Here is a 21,033-nt window from a genome sequence, read left to right on the forward strand (position 1 = left end):
GCTGTCTGTGCATAATTCCATAGCACAAAACAAATATAATTCAGAGTCACTTGCCAAAGAACAGAATATAAACAAATTGTTCAAGTGTACATAATCTATATTTGAATCATGACAATATTAGCAATAATTATTAGCATTCAATTCATAGATTTTGATGGTACCTCCAGATATTTATATATCTTTCTGGCAAATGGAAGAACACTTTCCAAAATAAGGCTAATATTCACATAGTCTACTGCTGTGTAATCTAGATAATTTTCTCAGGTTTTAAAAAATATATAGACATCCAAATTTTCCAAGTTTTGTAATGTAGTAGTTTGAAAAGCAATGGAAAAATCATTAGCAATACATAAACACACATTTACAAATATATCACACTGAGTTAGATTTTAATTATCCATCATCTGTCGTGGAAGATTTTCAAATGTTATAAAAACATCTGGAGCCAGTGAGATGGCTCAGCAGTGAAGGCGCTCACTGTCCAACCCGGCAACCAAAGCCTGGTTCCTGGAAACCACACAGTGGAAGATGAAGGAGGGGGAACAACCCCTGCAAGCTGTCCTCACCACACACACACACTCACACACACACACACGCACGCTCACACGCACACACACGCACACACACGCACACACGCATGCACACACACACACACGCACTGTAGTACATGCATGCTTACACTCACACAATACATTAAATAAATAGATTTTTAAAGCTTTTTAAAAATCTGCACAAGGGTGAGTAAAGGCAATACAGCACACACAAGACTCAATACCCAGCACCACAGAAGCATACAAAATCGTTATTTACAGGTAGTTTTAACCATGGACAGACTAGCATGGTCTCAGCGGATCAGCCGGGTAAGAGTCACATCAAGATGCCAGCTATTCAATTCTTAGACCATTTTTTTATTCTGTGATCTCTCTGGACTTTGGCCTCAAAGTATCCAGTCAATGCAAACACTGAGGTTTCTCAGTGCTTTAGAATAATTATCCACGCAGTCTTATAGATTTATGTACTAAAGCTGACAATAAAAATTGATACAACCCAGTCTGGAGTTCTACTTGAGAGAGCAACATTTAAAGGGCAAACCCGCCTCAGGTGCAGAGCCGAACAGGCCGGCAAAGACTCACGTGCGTTTTCATAACTCACTAAAAAAGATGCTCATGGCTCCAGTTAGCAATCTAAGACAGCTCCATAAAGAAGCGTCAGACACAGACTCCACAGCTGTTAGCAGAGACCACTCCAGAAGACCATCCAGCTGTTAAAAATGTGGAGAACTGGCCACAGAACACCCTCCCCCAATGGATACATCTACAGCATGAATGACACCCAAAGGCTCCGGAACCATCAAGGAGGACGTGAAAAGATTATTGGACCAGAGGAACAAGTGTCCGCTGTGAGACGGTGTCTTCTGACTGTGACAGGGAAGCTACACCCGTGAAATCTCAACAGCATGGCTGCCTAAACAAGACTGAACAATTCTAACAGCAGCTGCCGTCCCGACCTAGATGAAAAAGGTTACCTGGGACCTCACCCCTAGATGAAAAGCTACAGGCAGGTAACAGTTGCTGAGCGCGGGAGAGTCAGTCTTTCCCAGGGAGGAGGCTCCTAACCGGTTATTCAGCACCAAGTGCTCGGCCCTAGAAACACAGCCATCCGGACAACACTGAAAGGGCTTGGGGAGCTGTGTTTCTGTGTTTGTTTATGTGTATATGTCTACATGTATATGTTTGTTTAGATGTATATGTTTGCTTATGTGTGTGTGTCTATATGTATATGTTTGTTTATGTGTATATGTTTGTTTATATGTTTATGTGTGCTTATGTGTATATGCACAACAAGGGTAAAGAAGAGGGGGCCATGGGAGCTGGAGAGATGGCTCAGTGGTCGGGAAAGCTGGCTACTCTTCCAGAGGACACAGGTTTAATTCCCACCACCCACATGGCAGCTCAAGCCTAACTCCAATTCCAGGGGTCCTGACACCCTCACACACAGAGACATACATGCAGGCAACAAAACAATGCACAGAGAAAATGAGGAGACCATGGATTTGGGAGGAACTGTGGATAGGAGCAGACATGATAAAAAGAAGAAAAAGGAAAGGGGGAAATAATGTAATTGTGTTTCAATTAAATACTTTTGAACCTTAAATTATGAGAAAGAGCAAGGAAAAAAAATGAAGTCAAGTAGGAGAATAAGCAACGAAAGACGTGAGAGAGAGAGTAGCAGTGAAGAGCGGAGAGCACTGGGAGAGTCTGGAGAAGGAGAGTCTGGGGCCGTTCCTAAGACGCGACTGACGCGCAGCTACCACACCAGCAACCATCTGAGATGCGCAGACGCGTGCGCAGACTCCTCATGCGCAGACTCAGTCTCGCATACCCAAGATCAGCTTCTCTGGCTAAGGATTACGTCTCACAGCCCAGGGCTACTAGTCAGCATTTTCCATTGACCAATTTGTTGCTTTACCCTTTTCAGGTAAAGAGAATTTAGAGCCCACTCCCCAGTCTTCTCATTCTCTGACAGTTCTCGATCCCAACACCCTCACCTCATTCACTGCTGCTACCATAATCCAAACCCACACCACATTTAACCTCTAGTATCGCAACAGACTGGTCGCTTTGCTCTAGCCCCTTGGCCACCTATGCCTGAGCTTCAACCGAACAATCAATCTCTTAAAGGCACCTGTTAGGTCACATTACTCCTTCCAATGGGCCCCAGCTCACAGCGTAGCCAAAGTCCTTACAGCAGGCCACAAGACCTTCTGTCGCTGGCCCTGGCTAGCTCGCCAACCTTGCCTTCTAGGATTTCCCCTCTCACCTGGCCCCAACCGTAGGGACTCCAGTGTCGTTTAATACATGGCTTCTCAGACATTAACGGTACATTGTACAAACCTCTGGGAATTTATTTAAATGTGTGAAGGTTCTGCTGCCCACACATAGATGAGTACTCAAAGAACTCAGGGGAGGGTGTCATATTCCCCTGAAATTGGAGTTCCAAATAGTTGTAAAACACCATGTGGGCCCTGGGAATCTAACTCAGGTCCTCTGCAAGAACAGCAAATGATACATCTCTCCAGTCCCTAGAGAGTCTATTTTTTTTTAAGATTTGATTATTTATTTTGTATACAGTGTTCTGTCTGCATGTATGTCTGCAGGCCAGAAGAGGGCAGCAGATTTCATTACAGATGATTGAGAGCAGCCATGTGGTTGCTGGGAACTGAACTCAGGACCTCTGGAAGAACAATCAGTGCTCTTAACCCCCGAGCCATCTCTCCAGCCCCCTAGAGAGTCTATTTTAAAACAAATTACTAGTTTATATTGGTTCCAAAATTTATATTTCTAACAGGCTGCTGGTGCTGACATTAAAAGACCATATTTTAAGGAACACCCAACTTTAGCCAGGCTGTGGTGGTGTCATGTGCCTTTAATCCTAGCACTTGGGAGGCCGAGGCAGAAGATCTCTAAGTTCAAGGATTGTTTGGTTTACAGAGAAAATTGTAGAACAGCCAGGCCTATACAGAGAAAACCTGTTTCAAAAAGAACAGAAAAGAAGAGAAGAGAAAAGAAAAGAAAAGAAGAGAAAAGAAAAGAAAAAAGAAAAAAGGCAGGTTGAGCAAGCTGTGGAGAACAAGCTGATAGACCGCACCTGCTCCACGGCCTCCGCATCACCAGGCCTCAAGTTTCTGCTCTGGTTGAGTTCTAGGCCTTTCTTCGATGATGAGCAGTGATTTGTAAGTGTAAGGCAAATAAGCCCCTTTGTAGCACGATTAATAAAAATGCAGAGACAGATATTGGGGTTCAACCTGATCAATAATTAAGAAAAGCATCCTATAGCTGGATCTTACGAAGACATTTTCTCAATTGAGGTTCCCTTCTTTCAGATAACTCTAGCTTATGTCAAATCGACATAAAACTAGCCAGCACACTGCCTTGATACCCATCCCCCAAAGAGACTAGATTCACCTTAATGAGACAATATTAACATGTGGATTAAAGATAGAAAATCTTATTTAAAATATATTCTTTTTAAACTGGATTCCCTACAGCAGGATCTATTTAAAACAGAACAGCACAGTGAATCCATTATGAGTCTAAACAATGCTGGCCAAGGCTCAAGAACAGCAAATACTTCTAGATCAATTTCTCTGAGGTAACTGAACCAAAACGTCACTCCTGGCAAAGGGATCAAGCTGCTTCAATGCTTGTGCACGCAGCTGTATTTATCAGAACAAAGTCCGCTTTGCTCATGTGAAGCGGGAGCTGCCTCTCAGCTCCCTTCCAGTAACACAGTCTTCCTCCTCCAACCCTTTCGCCCTGGTGTCTCAAGACCTCTCCCTCAGTTTCTCCTGAAAGATGCCTCCTGGACTCAGGTCTAGGCAAGCCTCATGGTCTTCCTCAAAACCACAGTTTAAAAAAAAAAAAACACATATGTTTTCTGCTTTTCCTTCTTAAAGGCAAAGGCTGGGGATATAACCAACACACATTCCATCTGGGTGCCAGGTGATCAAGCAGCAGCACCCAAATTCAGCATGCCAGTCAAGGTCACGATTAAATAATAAGGTACTGGAATAATGAGTAAGCAGGAAATTTAAATTTTAAGCATTTATCAGAATTTCATTATTAGATTGTTTTTAAAAATCGGGTGTTGTGTGTTGTATGCATGATTTTTGTGTGTGCAGGTACACATGTGTATTGTGCATACAAGCACATGCAGATGGCACCCCAGGTGACCTCCCCTTAGTTTTCCAGCGCAGCTGTCTCACGGGGCCTGCACCCGTCTCTGCCTCCCCAGTACTGGGATTACAAACACGCACCGCCACCTCTGGTTTTTGTAAACACCCGGGTTCTGGATCACACACAGGTCCCCACCCTTGCAAGGCAACCACTCTGCCCACTGGGCTATCTTCCCAGCCCCTGTAACTTATTTTTTTGACCTTAAGAGTTTTAAATGTACTTATTATATCGTATCATCACTTGAGGAAAAACATATCCTTAAACCTTGGGTTTGAATTTATACTCATGTGTCAGCACCAGGTCAGAGCCTTTTCAAAACTGGAATAACAGACTTTAATCATCTCATACCGTGAAAGAAGCACACTTCTTTCCTCCTCTTCTAAGCACACTTTTTATTCCAGAAGTTTCCAGAAAAGTAACTGCTATCTCTGCAGATAGCAACTGGCTATTAGCAAGTCCTACTATGCCAGCACTGTTTTACAGAGTACAAGATTAAGGACCTTCTGTCCAAGTAATCCTTTTAAATAAATGTACAGTTCCTCTTGCATATTGGTTTTCTATCAGCATTGTGGTGAGGAGTGTGGAGGGGTTGGCTGGTTTTCCTTCCTTCCTTCCTTTTTTTGAGATAGGGTCTCACTATTGCTGTCCTGGAACATCTTATGTAGACCAGGCTAGCTTTGAACACATAAAATCCACCTGCTGCTGTCGCCCAAGGGCAGGTATTAAAGGTGTGTGCCACCATGACTGACTGGTTGCCAGATCTGATGATGCCACCAACCTGGGCTAGAACTTGTCATGTGCCACTGGCTGCCTTTAAATTCAATGTCCTTTCTGCTTCAGCCTCCTAGGTGCTGACAGCCACCCACCCCCACGCCTAGCTCTACCTCTCTGGGGTTTTGTTGTTGCTGTTTGTTTGTTTCTTTTGTCTTGCTTTTAGATTCATATATTTGAATGCTTAGTCACCAGGGAGTGACACTATTTGAAAAGGTTAGAAGGATTAGGAGGTGTGACCCCGTTGGAGGAAAATCATGAATTCTAAATGTTAGGTTGAACTTTCAGATCTTACGAGAAAAATAACTGCCAGGCGGTGGTGGCTCCCAGCAATCAGGGGCCAGAAGCAGGCGGATCTCTCTGAGCTTGAGGGCATCCTGGTCTACATAGTGAGTTCTAGGACAGTCAGGCAGTAGAGACCCTGTCTGAAAAACAAATTGAAACAACAGCAAATCCCTAATTAAAATGCGTCTGGAGAGCTGATATTGGGACTGGAGGGATGTCTCAGCAGTTAAGAGCACTTGCTGCGTTCGCAGAGAAAGCACGTTAAATTCCCAGCACCCATATGGCTGCTTACAATCATTTACAACTGCAGTTCCAAGGAATCTGAGGCCCTCTTCAGGCCTCTGGGAGCACTAGGCACACTCGTATACAGTCAAGCAAAATATTCATATACATAATTTTTTTATTTTATATATATTGGTGTGAAGGTGTCAGATTCCCCTGCAACTGAATCTTCAAACAGTTGTGAACTGCCATGTGGGTGCTGGGAATTGAACCCAGGTCCTCTGGAAGAGCAGTCAGTGCTCTTAACCACTGAGCCATCTCTCTAGCCCCTACATAATTTTTTAATTAAAAAAAACATTATCAATCTGATTAAATGACATTTGCAGAATGGTCTCCTCCTCTCAGATCCTGGTGTGACTCACTGCCCTTGTTCAGCTTCCAGTTTACACAGCATCTGCTCCTACTCAGAAGGATGAGCTCCATGTACGGATCAGTGATCTCCACAGATGTGATCTGAAGTCTACATAGAAAGTCAGCCTTCACCACATGACCTGAGCATGAGTCTGTGTACGAATCAGGATCTCCACAGACATGATCTGAAGCTGCCCTCCCACGTCAGCCTTCACCACATGACCTGCACTAATTCTCTCCTCCCCTGTTGGTAGCTGAAATGATGTGTTATGGGGATCTCTGGAATCAGCACTCTGGCACCCATGAGAATGAAGGGAGGCGGTGGGACTGGCAGACGGAAGCCAGGACAGTTCCTGAGAGGCTCCGGTCCCAGGTCCAGTCTGTAATCTCTCGTATTTTCGGTTGTGAGTCAAGCCTTTAACAGCTGAACCATCGTTCCGGCCTCCAGTTTGTGTTCTCATTTTACACACTAAAACCACAAGGCGGGGCGGGCAAGCAAGCAAGCTTTTGCGGAAGCACACAATGCGGTCAGCGGGTTGCTAAGAGCAATGACCCGTTGTTTCAGGTATTCGTCCAGGTCGTCCCGCTTCAGGTACCAAGTGAAGTCACGCTTGGCAAACAGGCAGTCTAAGCTGTGCTCGAAGTGAACCACTAGATAAAGCAGTTCTAATAACGTGGTCTGCTCTACCTTCCTTCTAACTCCAGATTTTTGTCCATTTTATGCCTGCCCTCTCGTTCACTTATGTTAATTGTCATGCCAGGCATGGTGGTGCTTATCTTTAATCCCAGCTCTTGGGAGCCAGAGGCAGGAAGATCTCTGAATTTAAGATCAGTTTGGGCTACATAAAGGATTCCAGGCCAGCCAGGGCTACAGAGTGACACTTATCTAAAAAAAAAAAAAAAATTACTTTTCTATTTACAAGTGTTTGCCTCGTGTATGCATGCTACATGCTTGGTGCCTGGAGTCCAGAAGAGGGCATCGGATCTCCTGGAACTGAAGTTAGGACAGCTGCAACCTGCCATGCGGTAGAAACGGAAACCTAGTCCCCCTCCAAGGAAGTGCTCTCAACAACTCAGCCATTCCCCCGGTTCCTGTCATAGTTTTACGATGACAGACCATTAGAAAGTGTTTTTATATCCAACGGGAGATGATAAATCAAATTGTGGGGTTATACAATATAAAAAGATGTAGCCCTGTGTGTTGGCACACACCTTTAATTCCAGCACTTAGGAGGCAGAGCTAGGAGGATTTCTTGAGAGTTCAGGGCCAACCTGGTCTACATAGCAAATCTGAAACCTTATCTTAAAAAAAAAAAAGAGAGCCAATAAAGTATATAATGTTGATCAACTGATATGAAAAGGTCAGCAGTATATACTTTAATGGGTCAGATTGAAGAATAGAATACACAGGATTCCAGCTCTAATTTCAACTCTACCAACCACACCCACATACAATGCATCACACACTAATAAACACGGTCAGTGTGGCCTGTCATCGACGGAGGCAATCGTTTGCTGGTCAGGGAAGACATTCTGGGACGGAGGGGAAAACTTACTGCGGTGGACAATCGAGATGCCAGCGTCATTTCCAGGTTCCCTTTGAGGCCAAGCAGCGCAGGGACTAGGATGAACACTTCCGTCACGTTCCTGAACACCTCCCAGTGCTGGGGACAAGAGGAACAGCCGCTCTTTAGAACAGGACATCTCTAAAGACTTCCAGTGTTGCTTCTCCTTTTCTGTCGCTGAGACAGGGTCTCACCCTGGTGGCCCTGGTTGGCCTGAAACTCAGTATGTAGACCAGGCTGGGCTCCTGAGTGCAGGGATCAGGGCGTGTACCACCCCATCTGGCTTTGCTTCTGTGTCTTAAAGGACAGCGCACATTATCTAATTAGTGAACACGCAACCTCCTGAGATCAGGATCTGAGTGACTTTAGGAGAATCCATTGGTGCTGCCTCAGCATCTGACATCACTACAGCCCCCTCTACAGTTAACCCTGAGGCTCCTAAGATTCACTATGTCAGTGTTCAAGATGGAGGAGTCCGCAGCCTATCACACACTGGACAAGCACTCGGCTACTGAGTCCCACACCAGCCCTTGATTTTTAAGACAGCTCAGGTTGGCCATTCACTCATTACTATAGCTAGGCCAGCCTTGAACCTGTGACCCTCATGCTCTGCACCCCAAATGCTAGATGCCAGGCCCACACCACCATTCCCAGTTACTTCATCATTTCACAGTGGCAGAGTCCACGGAGCTAACGGTTAAGAGCTCGGGCTGTGGACTGGGGCTGGGTTCCAGCACTACTTAGAACAAGAAAATCACACTGCTGTTAGTAAGTTTACAGATGAGGATGTAAAGATTCCAAAAGGTAAAGATTCCAAGAGGTACAGCAACATTTCCAGGGTAAAAAAAAGAAGAAGAAGAAGAAGAGGAGGAGGAGGAGGAGGAGGAGGAGGAGAGGGAAGGAGGGGGGAGGGGAGGGGGGAGGGGAGGGGAGGGGAGGGGAGGGGAGGGAAGGGAAGGGAAGGGAAAAGCCCTACATAACCATCATACTCATATATACACACAATAAATACAAAAGCAAAAAAAAATGTTTTAGGCACTGGGAACAGACTGGGGGCGTGAGCTGGGGGACTGAGGACCTGCCTGACATACAGGAGGCCGGCCGTGGGCACCATCTCCAGAACCACACACAAATGGAGGCAGGGGCAGAGGTGGAGGAGGGGAGGAGGGGAGGAGGGGAGGAGGGGAGGAGGGGTGGGTGTGGAGAGGAACAGAAGTCAGTCCCTATTTTAGCGCTACATTGTTTGAACACATTTCAATGAGCATATGGAAATTTTCTTTTAAAATAAACTATTTCAAAATACTGCTTGCTGACTGGGCTTTTCTTTTACTTGGCTTATTTTGGGGTTTGTAAAAGAGTTACTTTATTTGCAAGGACTACATGAAATCTAAGATAATGCTTGAATGCTGGGGATACGGCTCAGGCTCCTGCCACACGTGATGGTCCACTCTCAGCACTGCAAAGATACATGTTTGAGATGTTATCCTATGCAAAGCATTTGAATAAGAAAAAGTGAAGTCAAGCCAGATGTGTGCACACCTGTGATCCTAGCACTCGGGGGAGGGGCTAAGGCAGGAAAGACTGCAAGTTCAAAGGTAGAGAGTGAGATCCTATTGAAAGAGAGGAAAATGGAGGAAGAAGGGAAAAGAGAAAGAAGGGGAGGGGTGGGGTGGGGAGGGGAGGGGAGGGGAGGAGAGAAAGGAGGAGAGGAAGGGTGGGGTGAATAAGCTTAAGGACCCAGATTCAATACTCAGAACCTAAGAAAGTGATGTCACACACCTTTAATCCCAGCACTTGGGAGACAGAGTCAGAGGCAGCTCTGTGAGTTCAAGGCCAGCCTGGTCCACACAGTGAGTTCCAGAAGAGCCTGGATGATGTGGAAATTCCTGTTTCAAAGTAATTAACCAATCAATTAAAAACCCGGAGAGCCAAGAATGGTGGCACATGTACAATCCCAACGCTGAGGAGGCAGAGGCAAGCCGGACCCCTAGAGCACCACTGGCCGCCAGCTGAGTCCATCAGTTCCAGACAGAATTGAGACCCCACCCCACAAAACAAGGTGGAAAGCAACTAAGGAAGACGCCCACAGTTGGCCTCTGGCACACACACAGTGTGCGAAACCGAAGACAAAAGCTCACCTGTACTATGTCCAAAACCATGCCGGCAGAAACTGTTCCAAACCCAGCCAGCAAGAATGGCACGAGAATCTGCAGAGCCATGACCCCGCTGGACTCCTTCGGGAGCTTCTGGCTTGTTTCCACAATAACATCATCGCCCTCACTGGACAGATCTTCGTCCTGCAGCATGGCGGTGGTTTCTGTAGCCTCTCTCCCATCGCAGTAGCTATAGCTGGCGTAGTCGTCGTACTTGGGGCTGCAACTAGCTGGCACATGCCCACCGCCACCGTGGAAGGCCTGCTCCGAGAACTCGTGGTAGTCCAGATGTGGCTCTGACCTCTTGCTGAAGGTCTGGGCTCCGCCTGACAGCCCGTCCTGCCAGAGGCCATTGGTTTTCTTATGCCTGTCGTCCTGGTTCTTCTGGTAGATGACTGGCACCATGCTTAGAAGTAAGTTCAAAAACTTGTCAGACTGAATGGTGTTTAGATTTAAAGTCCAATTGACGAAGCCTCCTCCACTCCCGGGGCTGCCACTTGTCTTGCAGGTGACAGACCTTCCTTTGCTGTGGGTCATGTTGTCATCACAGAAAACCGTGTCCTCCAGACTCAAGTTCCCCGAGGCAGAGCAGAGCCAGCGCGGCCCCAGCACTCCCCGAAGTTAAGCCATTGGCTTTTCCGTACAGGAAACGCTCCCACTGGTAAGAAACATTCAGAAGTTCTAGAGAGGGATTCAATCTGCAATGGAAAAATAAAATTTAAAACTTAGATTAACTGCACTAATCTGATTTTCAAACACGCATAGGAGTCATACTGAGTCGAACACTGATCAGTTTTGTGACATACAAGTGCTTTTTTTTTTTAATAAAAATACAGTGCAGAAGTCAGATGTGGTGGCGCACACCTTTAACCAACCATAGCACTCAGGAGGCAGAGGCAGGCGGGTCTCTGTGAGGTTAGAGCCAACCTGCTCTACACACTGAGTTTCAAGTATGCCAGGACTACAAGGTGAGATCCTGCCTCAAAAACAAAACAAACAAGATGTAGAAACGTTTTGCAAGCTGTCTTGGATAAAAGTGTTTTTATTTTTTAGGCTCCGTGTAACGGAAGCCCATGTGAGGTCTTCGACAGCCTTTGAAGTTCTACAGTGGATATATTTATGGAATGAAGTAATGGCGTCTGTGGGACAAGGTGGTATACAGTCTCGTGGTTGCAGCACAAAGGAGGCCACGGTAGAGGATTGTGAAAAGACAGACACCAGTCTAGGCTACAGAGAGACCTCTTTCTACCAAAACCAAACAGAGAAGAGAGGCGATGGCTCCGATCGCTATGGCAAGGACTCAGAATTAAACTGTGCTTGTCTCCGAGTTTCGGCACCAAAATAAATAAATTCTCTTAGCCACTTAAACGTAACAATATAAAAGACATAGAAAGTATATACTATTATACTGAGTAAATATTAAGTAATAAGCCATAGTCCTTTACTTATAAGTTACTACACAATTTTCATTCAAATATGAAGAGGCAAGGATGACATTTGCTGTAAAAGCATTTTATAGGTTTCCTGAATACAGTACAGGGCATTTATTCCACAAAATTAGCTTAGAGTCATCTATCATTCTCACATACAAAAAAATCATTAAATTTACTTAAGAATATATTCTTTGATTATTTAGAAAATAACTCAAAAGAATGATAAATACTCAGGCTCCATTTTGTAAGCCAACCAAAGCAAAGCCAGTAACGCCCCACCATGCCCAAGTCTGCTGTGGTCTACATTCCCCAAGCAGGTCTGACTAAGCTGGCTGGTGACTGGCATCTCAAAAGAAGCACAGATAGCTATTGTAGCGAGTCACCAACTGGCACTGGGCTACAGGGGCGTAGACACCAGCCCAGGCAGTGCCACCAGACAAGGCAGCACCCAACTGCACGGTAACCGCATGGCTGCGTCTATCACAGAGGGCCTAGGTGTCTCAGATGTTCCTCAGGAACACTCGGGCGGCCTTACACTTCAGGAGAATCAAGGTCGGGAGCCTGGCACTGGTTCTGATCCTGGACGCATGGCCCCACTACCCTACTGCACAGCTCACCTACCAGGCTAGACTGGACGGCTGACTCAATGGCACTTGCGTTCTTTGGTGTCTCCTCCTGGGGTAGGGTGACTGAACCCAAAGGATGACAAGAGGTGGAAGAGATGAGGGTCTGGCTTATCTGTTTCATTGCCCCCTCTTCAATACAGGGGTGGGAGGTGGGGAGCTGATACAGAACATTATTACGATGTTGACTCAAAGACCCTAGGCCTCCTGATTTAGAATATCTATGTATGGATGGGCCCTGTATGCTTTCTAACTTCCCCAGGGGGCTATGGTACTAACTTCCTACAGAGCTGCACCAGGAAATGCAGTGACTGGATTAAGTACTTCAGTAGGGTCTCTGTCTACCAGGGTTGTTCCACACTTGCAAATTTGCCCAGTTATAGAAGGATGCATCCAGGGGCTGGTGAGACAGCTCACTGGTACCGTCCTTGCCCAAACGTGCACTATGGCCTAGGTTTAAGGCTCAGTTCCACAGAAACTGGACTTGGTGGCACACGATGCAATCCTAACACTAAAGAGGTAGAAGCAGGAGAATTGAAAGTTAAAACTCATCCTCAGAGGCACGGGGTTCGAGGCTAGCCTGGGCTACATGAGAGCCTGTCCCAAAGTGGGGAAAAGTACCTGTGCTGAATACGCACTACTGGTTGTCCTTGTTATCGGTCCCGGAACAACACAGTATATATACAATTTATATGCTCTGGTAGTCTGAACGAGAATGGCCCATATAGGCGCCTAGATCTGGAGGCTTAGTCCCCAGTTGACGAGCTGTCAGGAGGTAGGATTGGCCTTGTTGAGGAGGTGTGTCACTGGGTGGGGAGGATGAACTTTGAGATTTCAAAGGCCCATGTCAGGCCAGTGTCTCTTTGCTGCTGCCTGCAGATCAGCTGCTCCAGCACCACACCTGCCTGAGTGCTGCCACGCTCCCTGCCCTGATAATAATGGACTAACCCTTTGGAATATGAGCAAGCCCACCATTAAATGCCTTTTTTATGAGAGCTGCCTTGGTCGTGGCGTCCTTCACAGCAGCAGGACAGTGACTGGGCTCTGCGCCGTTTGTGTTTCAGGTGCAGTTTGAATGTTTTTATTTTCTGTGGCACTGAGGACTGAGCACAGGGCTTCGGACAAGCCGTGTAAGCATTCACCCTCTGAGATACCATCCCAGATGGTTTTACTTTTTCATTTTGAGGCAGAGTCTCCCTTAGTTGCCTAGACAGACCTTGAATTTGTAATCCTCCTGCCTCATTCTCCAGAATCAGGCGCAGACACAGATGACGTCAAGTAGAGAAAAGCAGGGCGGGGTGGCTCACATCTCTATTCCCATCACTCTGGAGGCAAAGGCCAGCAGATCTCTTTGACTTTGAGGCCAAGTTGGTCTACAGAGTAAGCTCCAGGACAGCCAGGGATTGGTAATGAAACCCTGCTGAGGAGGTAGGGGGAGGGACAGAAATCAGAAACTGTGCTTTTGCTAATATCCCTGGTGATTTGCATACACAATCAAGTGTGAGATGCTCTGTCTAAGACACTCGATAATCTGATCTACCCTTGGAGACCAAACATGAATGTGAACTAGTGTGTAAACAGTGAACACGCACACACTACTACCAGCCAAAGTAGAAATGGTGGTAGCGGTGGAAGACAACGTGGTGTGATTTACCAAAACAGAAGCCGTACACACACCCTACAGCCCTACCACTTAAGAATCCCACCCTAAGCACATACCCTGAAAGACCCTGTGTAAGACAAGATGACAAAAAAGAGGGGGGAGGGGAGGAGGGAGGGAGGGAAAGAGAGAGGAACAGAGGGAGGGAGAGGGGAATGGAAAGAGAGATAGAAAGAGTGTGGGAGGGAGGGAGAGAGGGAGGGAGGAAGTGAAGGAGAGAGAGGAAGGCAGGGAAGGAGGGAGGGGAAGGGAGGGAGGAAGAGAGGGAGGGGAGGAGGGAAGGAGGAAGGGAAGGAGTGGAAGGGGGAGGGGGAGAGGAATACAATGGATAGATCCATGAGAGGATTCAACTCAGTCACAAGAGAATGAATGATTCTGTGTGAAGAATGGTATAAAGCCCGGAGTCCTTCACAGGTACTGCTGACGGAGCTTAAGTTTCACGGTCTTAGCAAGCATTTACTACTGTTCTCCAAATCATGTGTATGTCTTACAAAGGTGCTTGGGGCTAGAGACCTGGCTCAATGGTTAACAGACAGCAGAGAACCCAATTCCAACAGGGCTGCTCACAACCACCTGGAACACCAGCCCCAGAGGATCCAATGTCCTCTTCTGATCCCCGGACACCAGGCACATGCACAGGGTGCATACGTGCATGTAGACAAAGGCTCAGACTCACAAGATGAAACTCCAATCTCTTTATTCTCCAGTATGAGCTGCTGTGGCAGATCTTACCACGAACCCGGACATTGCTCCCTTCCTATCAGTGGATGATGAGCTCCACCTGTTGCCATGGTTTCCGGGACACTCGGGATGACACATCTTCATCTCCGCTGACAGCAGGTCTAACCATGATTCATTTGGGCTGATGGAATAAAGGCAGCGGCCACACACACCAGGAGGAATGATTCAGCGGATCCGACCCCAAATGGCTACTTACTTTCCTTTAGGAGAGCGTCTCCCACATACTGAGAAACTAAAGGTTTCAGGCAACCATCAAGAGCTTCAAAATAACACTTCCTAAAGATCTGAATCTCAAAGCCCAGGACAATTTCTTCTGAAATTTTACCAAGTTAAAAGCACTTCCTGGGCCGATCAGATGACTCACCACCTGAGGGTGACAGTGACAGCCTGGCCGTGCAAACCCTGAAGACTAAATTCAACCCCTGGAATCCACATAAATATTAAAGGGGAGAATCAACTCCACAACTGTCCTCTGATCTACACATAAACAACAATAATAATAGCAACAACAGCAACAATGATGATGATGACGATAAAAGGTTTCGAAAGTTAAAAACATCGAGCAGTTAGGGTTACAGGAAACTCCATGAGAACTGTAGCATTAACGCCAAATTTTTAAAAAGCTGAAACTGGTGATGCACGCCTTTAATCCCAGCACTCTTGAGGTAGAGGCTGGCGGATCTCTGTGAGTTCAAGGCCAGCCTGGTCTACAAGAGCTAGTTCCAGGATAGCTAGAGCTATTACACAGACAAACCCTGTCTCAACGCCCCCCCCCCAAAATAAATAAAATAAAAGAGAAAGAAAAAAACCTGTTTACTAGAAACTACATGGTTAAACGGGGATCTTTTTTAATTTAGCAGGCATCATGGAAAAAGTCTAGTACCTATATAAGATCATAGACAAATGTAAACATTGTTTCTTTTCAAAAGGTAAAAGACTGTATTTGGGGCCTGGTGCATTCTGCTTCCTGCTACTCTGCAGGAATGCATTCTGTTCCTTCCATTTTCTCTTTATCAACTTGGCTTTCAGAAGGGTCCTGCCAAACTAAACTTGCCTGATAGCACACAAATTATCTGCTTAACCCTTTAACAATACCACTAAGTACTTAACTCTGTGGGGTTCTAAAGGACTGGCTCTGGTGAGTTTGCTTTATGCAGCACCCAAAGAGCAGAATAATGTCCTGGCTGCCCCCCTTTACCTTTAACGACCCAAATCAAAATAAATGTAAGCCGCCACCAATCAATCATTCTCTCTTCCTCCCTCCTTTCTTCTTCTCTTTCTTTGTCCCTCACTCGATCTTCCCCTCCTCCTCTTCCCAAGACAAGGTTTCACTGTTTGGCCCAGGCTAGCCAGGAACTCACTACATAGACCAGGCTATCTTAATACTTGCAGAGATCTGCCTGGGATTCATGCTGGGATTAAAAGTGTACACCACGAAGCCCAGTCCATTTATCATTTTAACCCTTTGATTTCATCATTCTTATCCATTGGACTTCCTACAATGGTTTCCTAGATGACTTAGACCAACCAAATTCTACTTTCAGTGCGCTCTCGCTCTCTCTCTCTCTCTCTCTCTCTCTCTCTGTGTGTGTGTGTGTGTGTGTGTGTGTGTGTGTGTGTGTGTGTGTGTACGCACACGCATGTTCTCCTGAACTGAACACAGGTCCTTGTCCATGCTAGGGAAGCAATCTATCAGCTGAACTGTATTCCCAGACTCCTGCAATCCAATCCCCTTTCCAAGTTCCTTCTGTACTTTCCTCCATACGGCCCCCAATACCCAGAACTTTTGCCTCAAAGCCCCTACGAAAACACGCCGCTTCAAGAAAGCCTCCTGGGTTAATGCACAGGGAGGAAAGAACAGCAAACATTACAGTGACCAAAACACGGTTAGCATCGCCCTCCACACATGTGACTAAAGCGGCTCAAGGAGGAAGGGGCTTGCCTGTCACAGTCTGGACAACATGATGGTGGTGGCGGGAGTATGGGGCGCATGCTCACACTACAGTAGCGGGAGTTGAGGCGCGTGCTCGCACGGAGCCACAGCCAAGAAGCAGACAGAGTACTCGGCCTGATTTCCTTTTTCACTTAATTTGACCCAGTCCACAAAAGTCTGCCCCCATATCCTGGGTTTATCATCTTTCTTCAGTTTAACATTTCTGGAAAGGTCTTCATAGCCACACCCCGAGATGTGTCTTCATGGTGATTACAAATCCAAGCAAAGCTGATAGTTAAAAATAGCCATTATATCATACTTACTATTTACAATTTTTATTTGTTTTTTTTTTCAAACAATATCTCATTATACAGTCGTGGCTGGCCTGGAACTCTTCACATAGACCAGGCAGACTTCCAAAGTGCAGCAACAGTCCTGCCTCTGCCTCCCAAACTGGGATTGCAGGTGAACACTAGAGGGTCCCATTTATATTTACTTTTTGGGGGTAGGGGTTCAAGACAGGGCTTCTCTGTACAACAGCCTTGGCTGTCCTGGAACTCACTCTGTAGACCAGGCTGACCTCAAACTCACAGAGATAGAGCTGATTCCTCTGCCTCCTGAGTGCTAGGATTAACGACATATGCCACCATGCCTGGATACAATTTTTTTAATAACTTGTAATAGTTAAAAGTATCCATTTAGTCTCCCACTGCCAATTATGAGACAAAAGGCAACTTGAGCTTCCTGTGTACCGGGTATGGTGGCCCCCACACCTGTAATCCAAGGCACTAAAGAGGCGAGACAAGAGTGTTGGGGAAATCACTTTTAGGTGTATTACTTTTGTTTATGCTGCCTTTGTTTAACTCTGTGAAGCTGTGATTCCTTACCTGTCTAAAACACCTGACAGTCCTAATAAAGAGTTGAACCACCAATAATGAGGCAGGAGCAAGGAAAGGCGGGACGGCAGGTAGAGAGTATAAAAGGAGGGAAGAGAAGGAGAAAGAGAAGATGAAGATCAGGTACCAGCCATTCAATCAGCCATGGAGTAAGAAGGAAAGTAAGATATACAGAAATAAGAAAGATTAAAAACCCAGAGGGAAATGGTAAACAGAATAACTTAAAGCTGGCAAGAAACAAGCCAAGCTAAGGTCAGGCACTCCTAAGAATAAGCCTCCGTGTGTGATTTATTTGGGAGCTGGGTGGTGGGTCCCCCAAAAGCCAAAAGAGTAAAACATCATACAACACAAGAGTACTAATGGTTCAAGACTAAGGTTGAGCAGTTTAGCAAGATGTCTTAAGAAATGGGGCTGGGGTGTAGCTCAGTGGTAGAGCGCCTGCCTACAATGCACAAGGTCTTTGGTCTGATCCCCAGAACGGTAGGAAAACAAACACCATGGCGGCGTGAAGAATTTCTCCGCCATTCCAAATGTGCTCTTTCTGTTGTCTCAAATGGGCCATGTTAGAAATGTACAAAGACGGGGCAGATATATGACTTTCTTTGGGTTCTGCATCTCAAGAAGAAAAAAAAAACTATTCCTGGGCAAAAATGTAAAGAATGAGGGGCTGAGTCAGCAGCTACCCTAAGAATATAGGTGAAAAACAGAAGTTACAGTAATTCACATACTTTACCCTGTCATTATTTTGTTAAGCTGATTTACAAGTACTCAGAAATATAAGAATTAATATTCCCCCAAACACTGTCCTGCCTGATTTTATAATAAGTTTATATATAAGCTTTATATAAGTTTACCTCTAAAGTGCAATTAAAAAAAAAGTGTTCTGCTCCAACACCCACATCAAGCAGCTCAAACTGCCTGTAATAATAGCTTCGGGAGAACACAATGCCTCTCTAGCTTCCAGCCCCCATGGGCATCCGCAATTACATGCACACGCAGGGCAGCCATGTGCTCACAAACACACATACACACACACTCTAAAATGCTGACCAGTGAGACTGTTTTACTTTCCAGATCCTCAGGCAAACTTTATTTATTAAAATACAATTGAAATGCCACTACAGTGCACAGAGCTGGCATCTAAGAAAAATCTTGACTTTGTTAGCGTCATCTGGAACCTTTCCACCTAAACTGCATCCAAGAACTCACAAGCTTGACTTAGGTAATTCGGAGTGATGTCAACTTTCTTGACAACTTGGGGAAAATTCCAGAAGCATGAAAGAGCAACTGGCCACCATACAATACTCTGGCATTCTGGATACTGCACAGACAGAAGCCTGACAAGGTTCAGGCACTGAGTCAGCCACTACTCAACAGCCAGCCAATGCTGGCAGACTATCGTCAAATAGCATCAAATTCTGCAGCCCTTAAGCTCTGCATAGCTGAAAGGCAAGCTAAACATTTGTAAAAACTGTGTTGAAGCCCAAAGAAATAATAGTGGGGGTAACAAAGTCTTCTTGTGCTAAATCTTTACTATATCTCATAGAAATTTTCAAATGCAGAGACTCAGAGAAGCTAATTTGATTCTCATGATCATAATCTCATTCTCTCTGTCTCTGTCTGTCTCTGTCTCTCTGTCTCTCCCCCCCCCCACACACACACACAGAGAGAGAGAGAGAGAGAGAGAGAGAGAGAGAGAGAGTTCTTAAAAAGAAAAGATGGCTCAGCCATTAAAGCAAGGCTCACAACCAAAAATATAAAAAAGAAATATACGTAGAACCTGGAGTGCAAATACACCAAAACATGTTGAAAGCTGAGGACCTGTGATCTGTTACTCTGGTGGAGAGAGACCAGAGTTCAAGGCCATCATGGGCAACATAGCAAACTCCCCCTCTTAAAGGATGGGAGGGGTGATGACAGGTGGGCCTGAAATCCCCGTACTAGGTGGAGGGGGGATGAAAACTTCAAGCCTAAACTGAGCTTCAAATAAAACCCAGCTCAAAAATAACTAAATAAAGTCAACAGATCAACTAACACAATCAACTCTTAGACCACCCCATATTTACTAAGAAAACGCTGGCAGAATAAATACATCTGTGTCCACAGAATGAGGACCGAGTGACTAGTATTCCACCCAGCACCCTCTGCTAGATTATATCTAGCCCTGTCAAAACAACCAACTGAAATGTGAAGAATCATCTAAATTATATATAAAAGCAGGTTTTTAATAAAAGAAGCAGGACTGGGTGCAGTGACAACAACCTTTAATCCTAGCACTAGGGCGGGAAAGGCAGATTTCTGTGAGTTCAAGGCCAGCTGGGATGACATAGGGAGACCCTGACTCAAAACAAAGAGGGCTGGAGAGGTGGCTCAGCAGTTAAGAACACTGCCTGCTCTTCCAGGGGAGCCAGGCTCAATTCTCAGCACTCACACGGCAGCTCACAGCTGTCTGTCACCAGCCTCAGGGCATCAGACACCATCACTCTGACATACATGCAGGCAAAACACCAAAGCACACAAATTAAAAATAGGCAAATCATCTCTTAAAAAGGCCAAAGAAAGAGAGATGAGCAAGCAAGCAATCATGAGGATTCGCACACAATTTATTACTAATACAGTGTTCTGCCTGCACATATGCCTTCAGGCCAAAAGAGGGCACCAGATCTCATTACAGATGGTTGTCAGCCACGTGGTTGCTAGGAACTGAACACAGGACCTCTGGAAGAGCAGCCAGTGTTCTTAACCTCTGAGCCATCTCTCCAGTCCCCAAAGTGTGTTATGGGAACCAAAGCTAATCTTCTGGGAGGGAGCACCCACTCTTAACAACCGAGCCTTCTACAGCCCTGTTTTGATTTTTGAGATGGGGATCTCACTATCTAGCCCTGGCTGGCCTTGAACTCAGAGATCTGCCTTCTGAGTTCCAGGATTAAAAGAATGTAACAGTAAACCTGGTGAGCTCAATTTTTGAGACAAGATCTCATGTAGCCCAAGTTGGCTTACAATCTCCATGGACGCCTTTGGCCCTCTCATTCTCCTGCCTCTGCCTCCTGAGTTAAAATTGAAGGCATGTCAGTACATCATGCTGAAAACTGGATTGTTTTGCTTTTCTATAATGAAAGTCAGAACATCTGTTTTTCACTTCAGTAGAAGGGAAACTTCCAGCCACAGCTGAAGCACAAAGCTCACAACTGACTTATTCATCTAAGAAATTGCTGTTGCTATTTTTTTTCTACTACTGATTCTATACGTCTATTTTTTGTTTGTATATATATATATATATATATATATATATATATATATAGAGAGAGAGAGAGAGAGAGAGAGAGAGAGAGCGCACCCTGGTTGCCAACTATACTACTTTTTTAAAACTAACATTTAGCCAGGTGTAATCGCTTACACCTGTAATCCCAGTACTCAAGTAGATCGCCCATAAGATTGAGGTCAGTCTGGGCCACAGAAATGAGTTCCAAGTCAACCAGAGCTACAGATCAGATAAAATATAAATAACAATAGTATGTATTGTATACATCTGTGAAACTGACTAAAAAAAAAACTTAAAATCAATAGTTCTTACAAGGTGATAACATTGCACACCTCAAGAATA

The 21,033-nt window shown here is 45.5% G+C and overlaps 1 protein-coding gene across 5 annotated transcripts in view; it reads right to left on the minus strand.

Annotated features, from left to right (window-relative positions):
• Positions 1 to 21,033, minus strand: part of Slc41a2 (solute carrier family 41 member 2) — a 74,618-nt gene that overhangs the window by 40,863 nt on the left and 12,722 nt on the right. For 4 of the 5 annotated variants that reach the window (XM_085683329.2, XM_048418887.3, XM_048418889.3 and 1 more), the window contains exons 2-3: positions 10,129 to 10,841; positions 7,982 to 8,089 (exon numbers count right to left, since the gene is read on the minus strand). In XM_085683329.2, coding sequence (XP_085539455.2) covers positions 7,982 to 8,089; positions 10,129 to 10,680 — 660 coding nt within the window. In that variant the 5' untranslated portion in view covers positions 10,681 to 10,841. Of the gene's footprint in view, positions 1 to 7,981; positions 8,090 to 10,128; positions 10,842 to 13,415; positions 13,620 to 21,033 lie in introns of all 5 variants that reach the window. The other variant, XM_087902103.1, reaches the window with a different exon arrangement.

The sequence above is a fragment of the Myodes glareolus genome, chromosome 26, assembly GCF_982192425.1.
Source record: "Myodes glareolus chromosome 26, mMyoGla1.1, whole genome shotgun sequence".
Lineage (NCBI taxonomy): Eukaryota > Metazoa > Chordata > Mammalia > Rodentia > Cricetidae > Myodes > Myodes glareolus.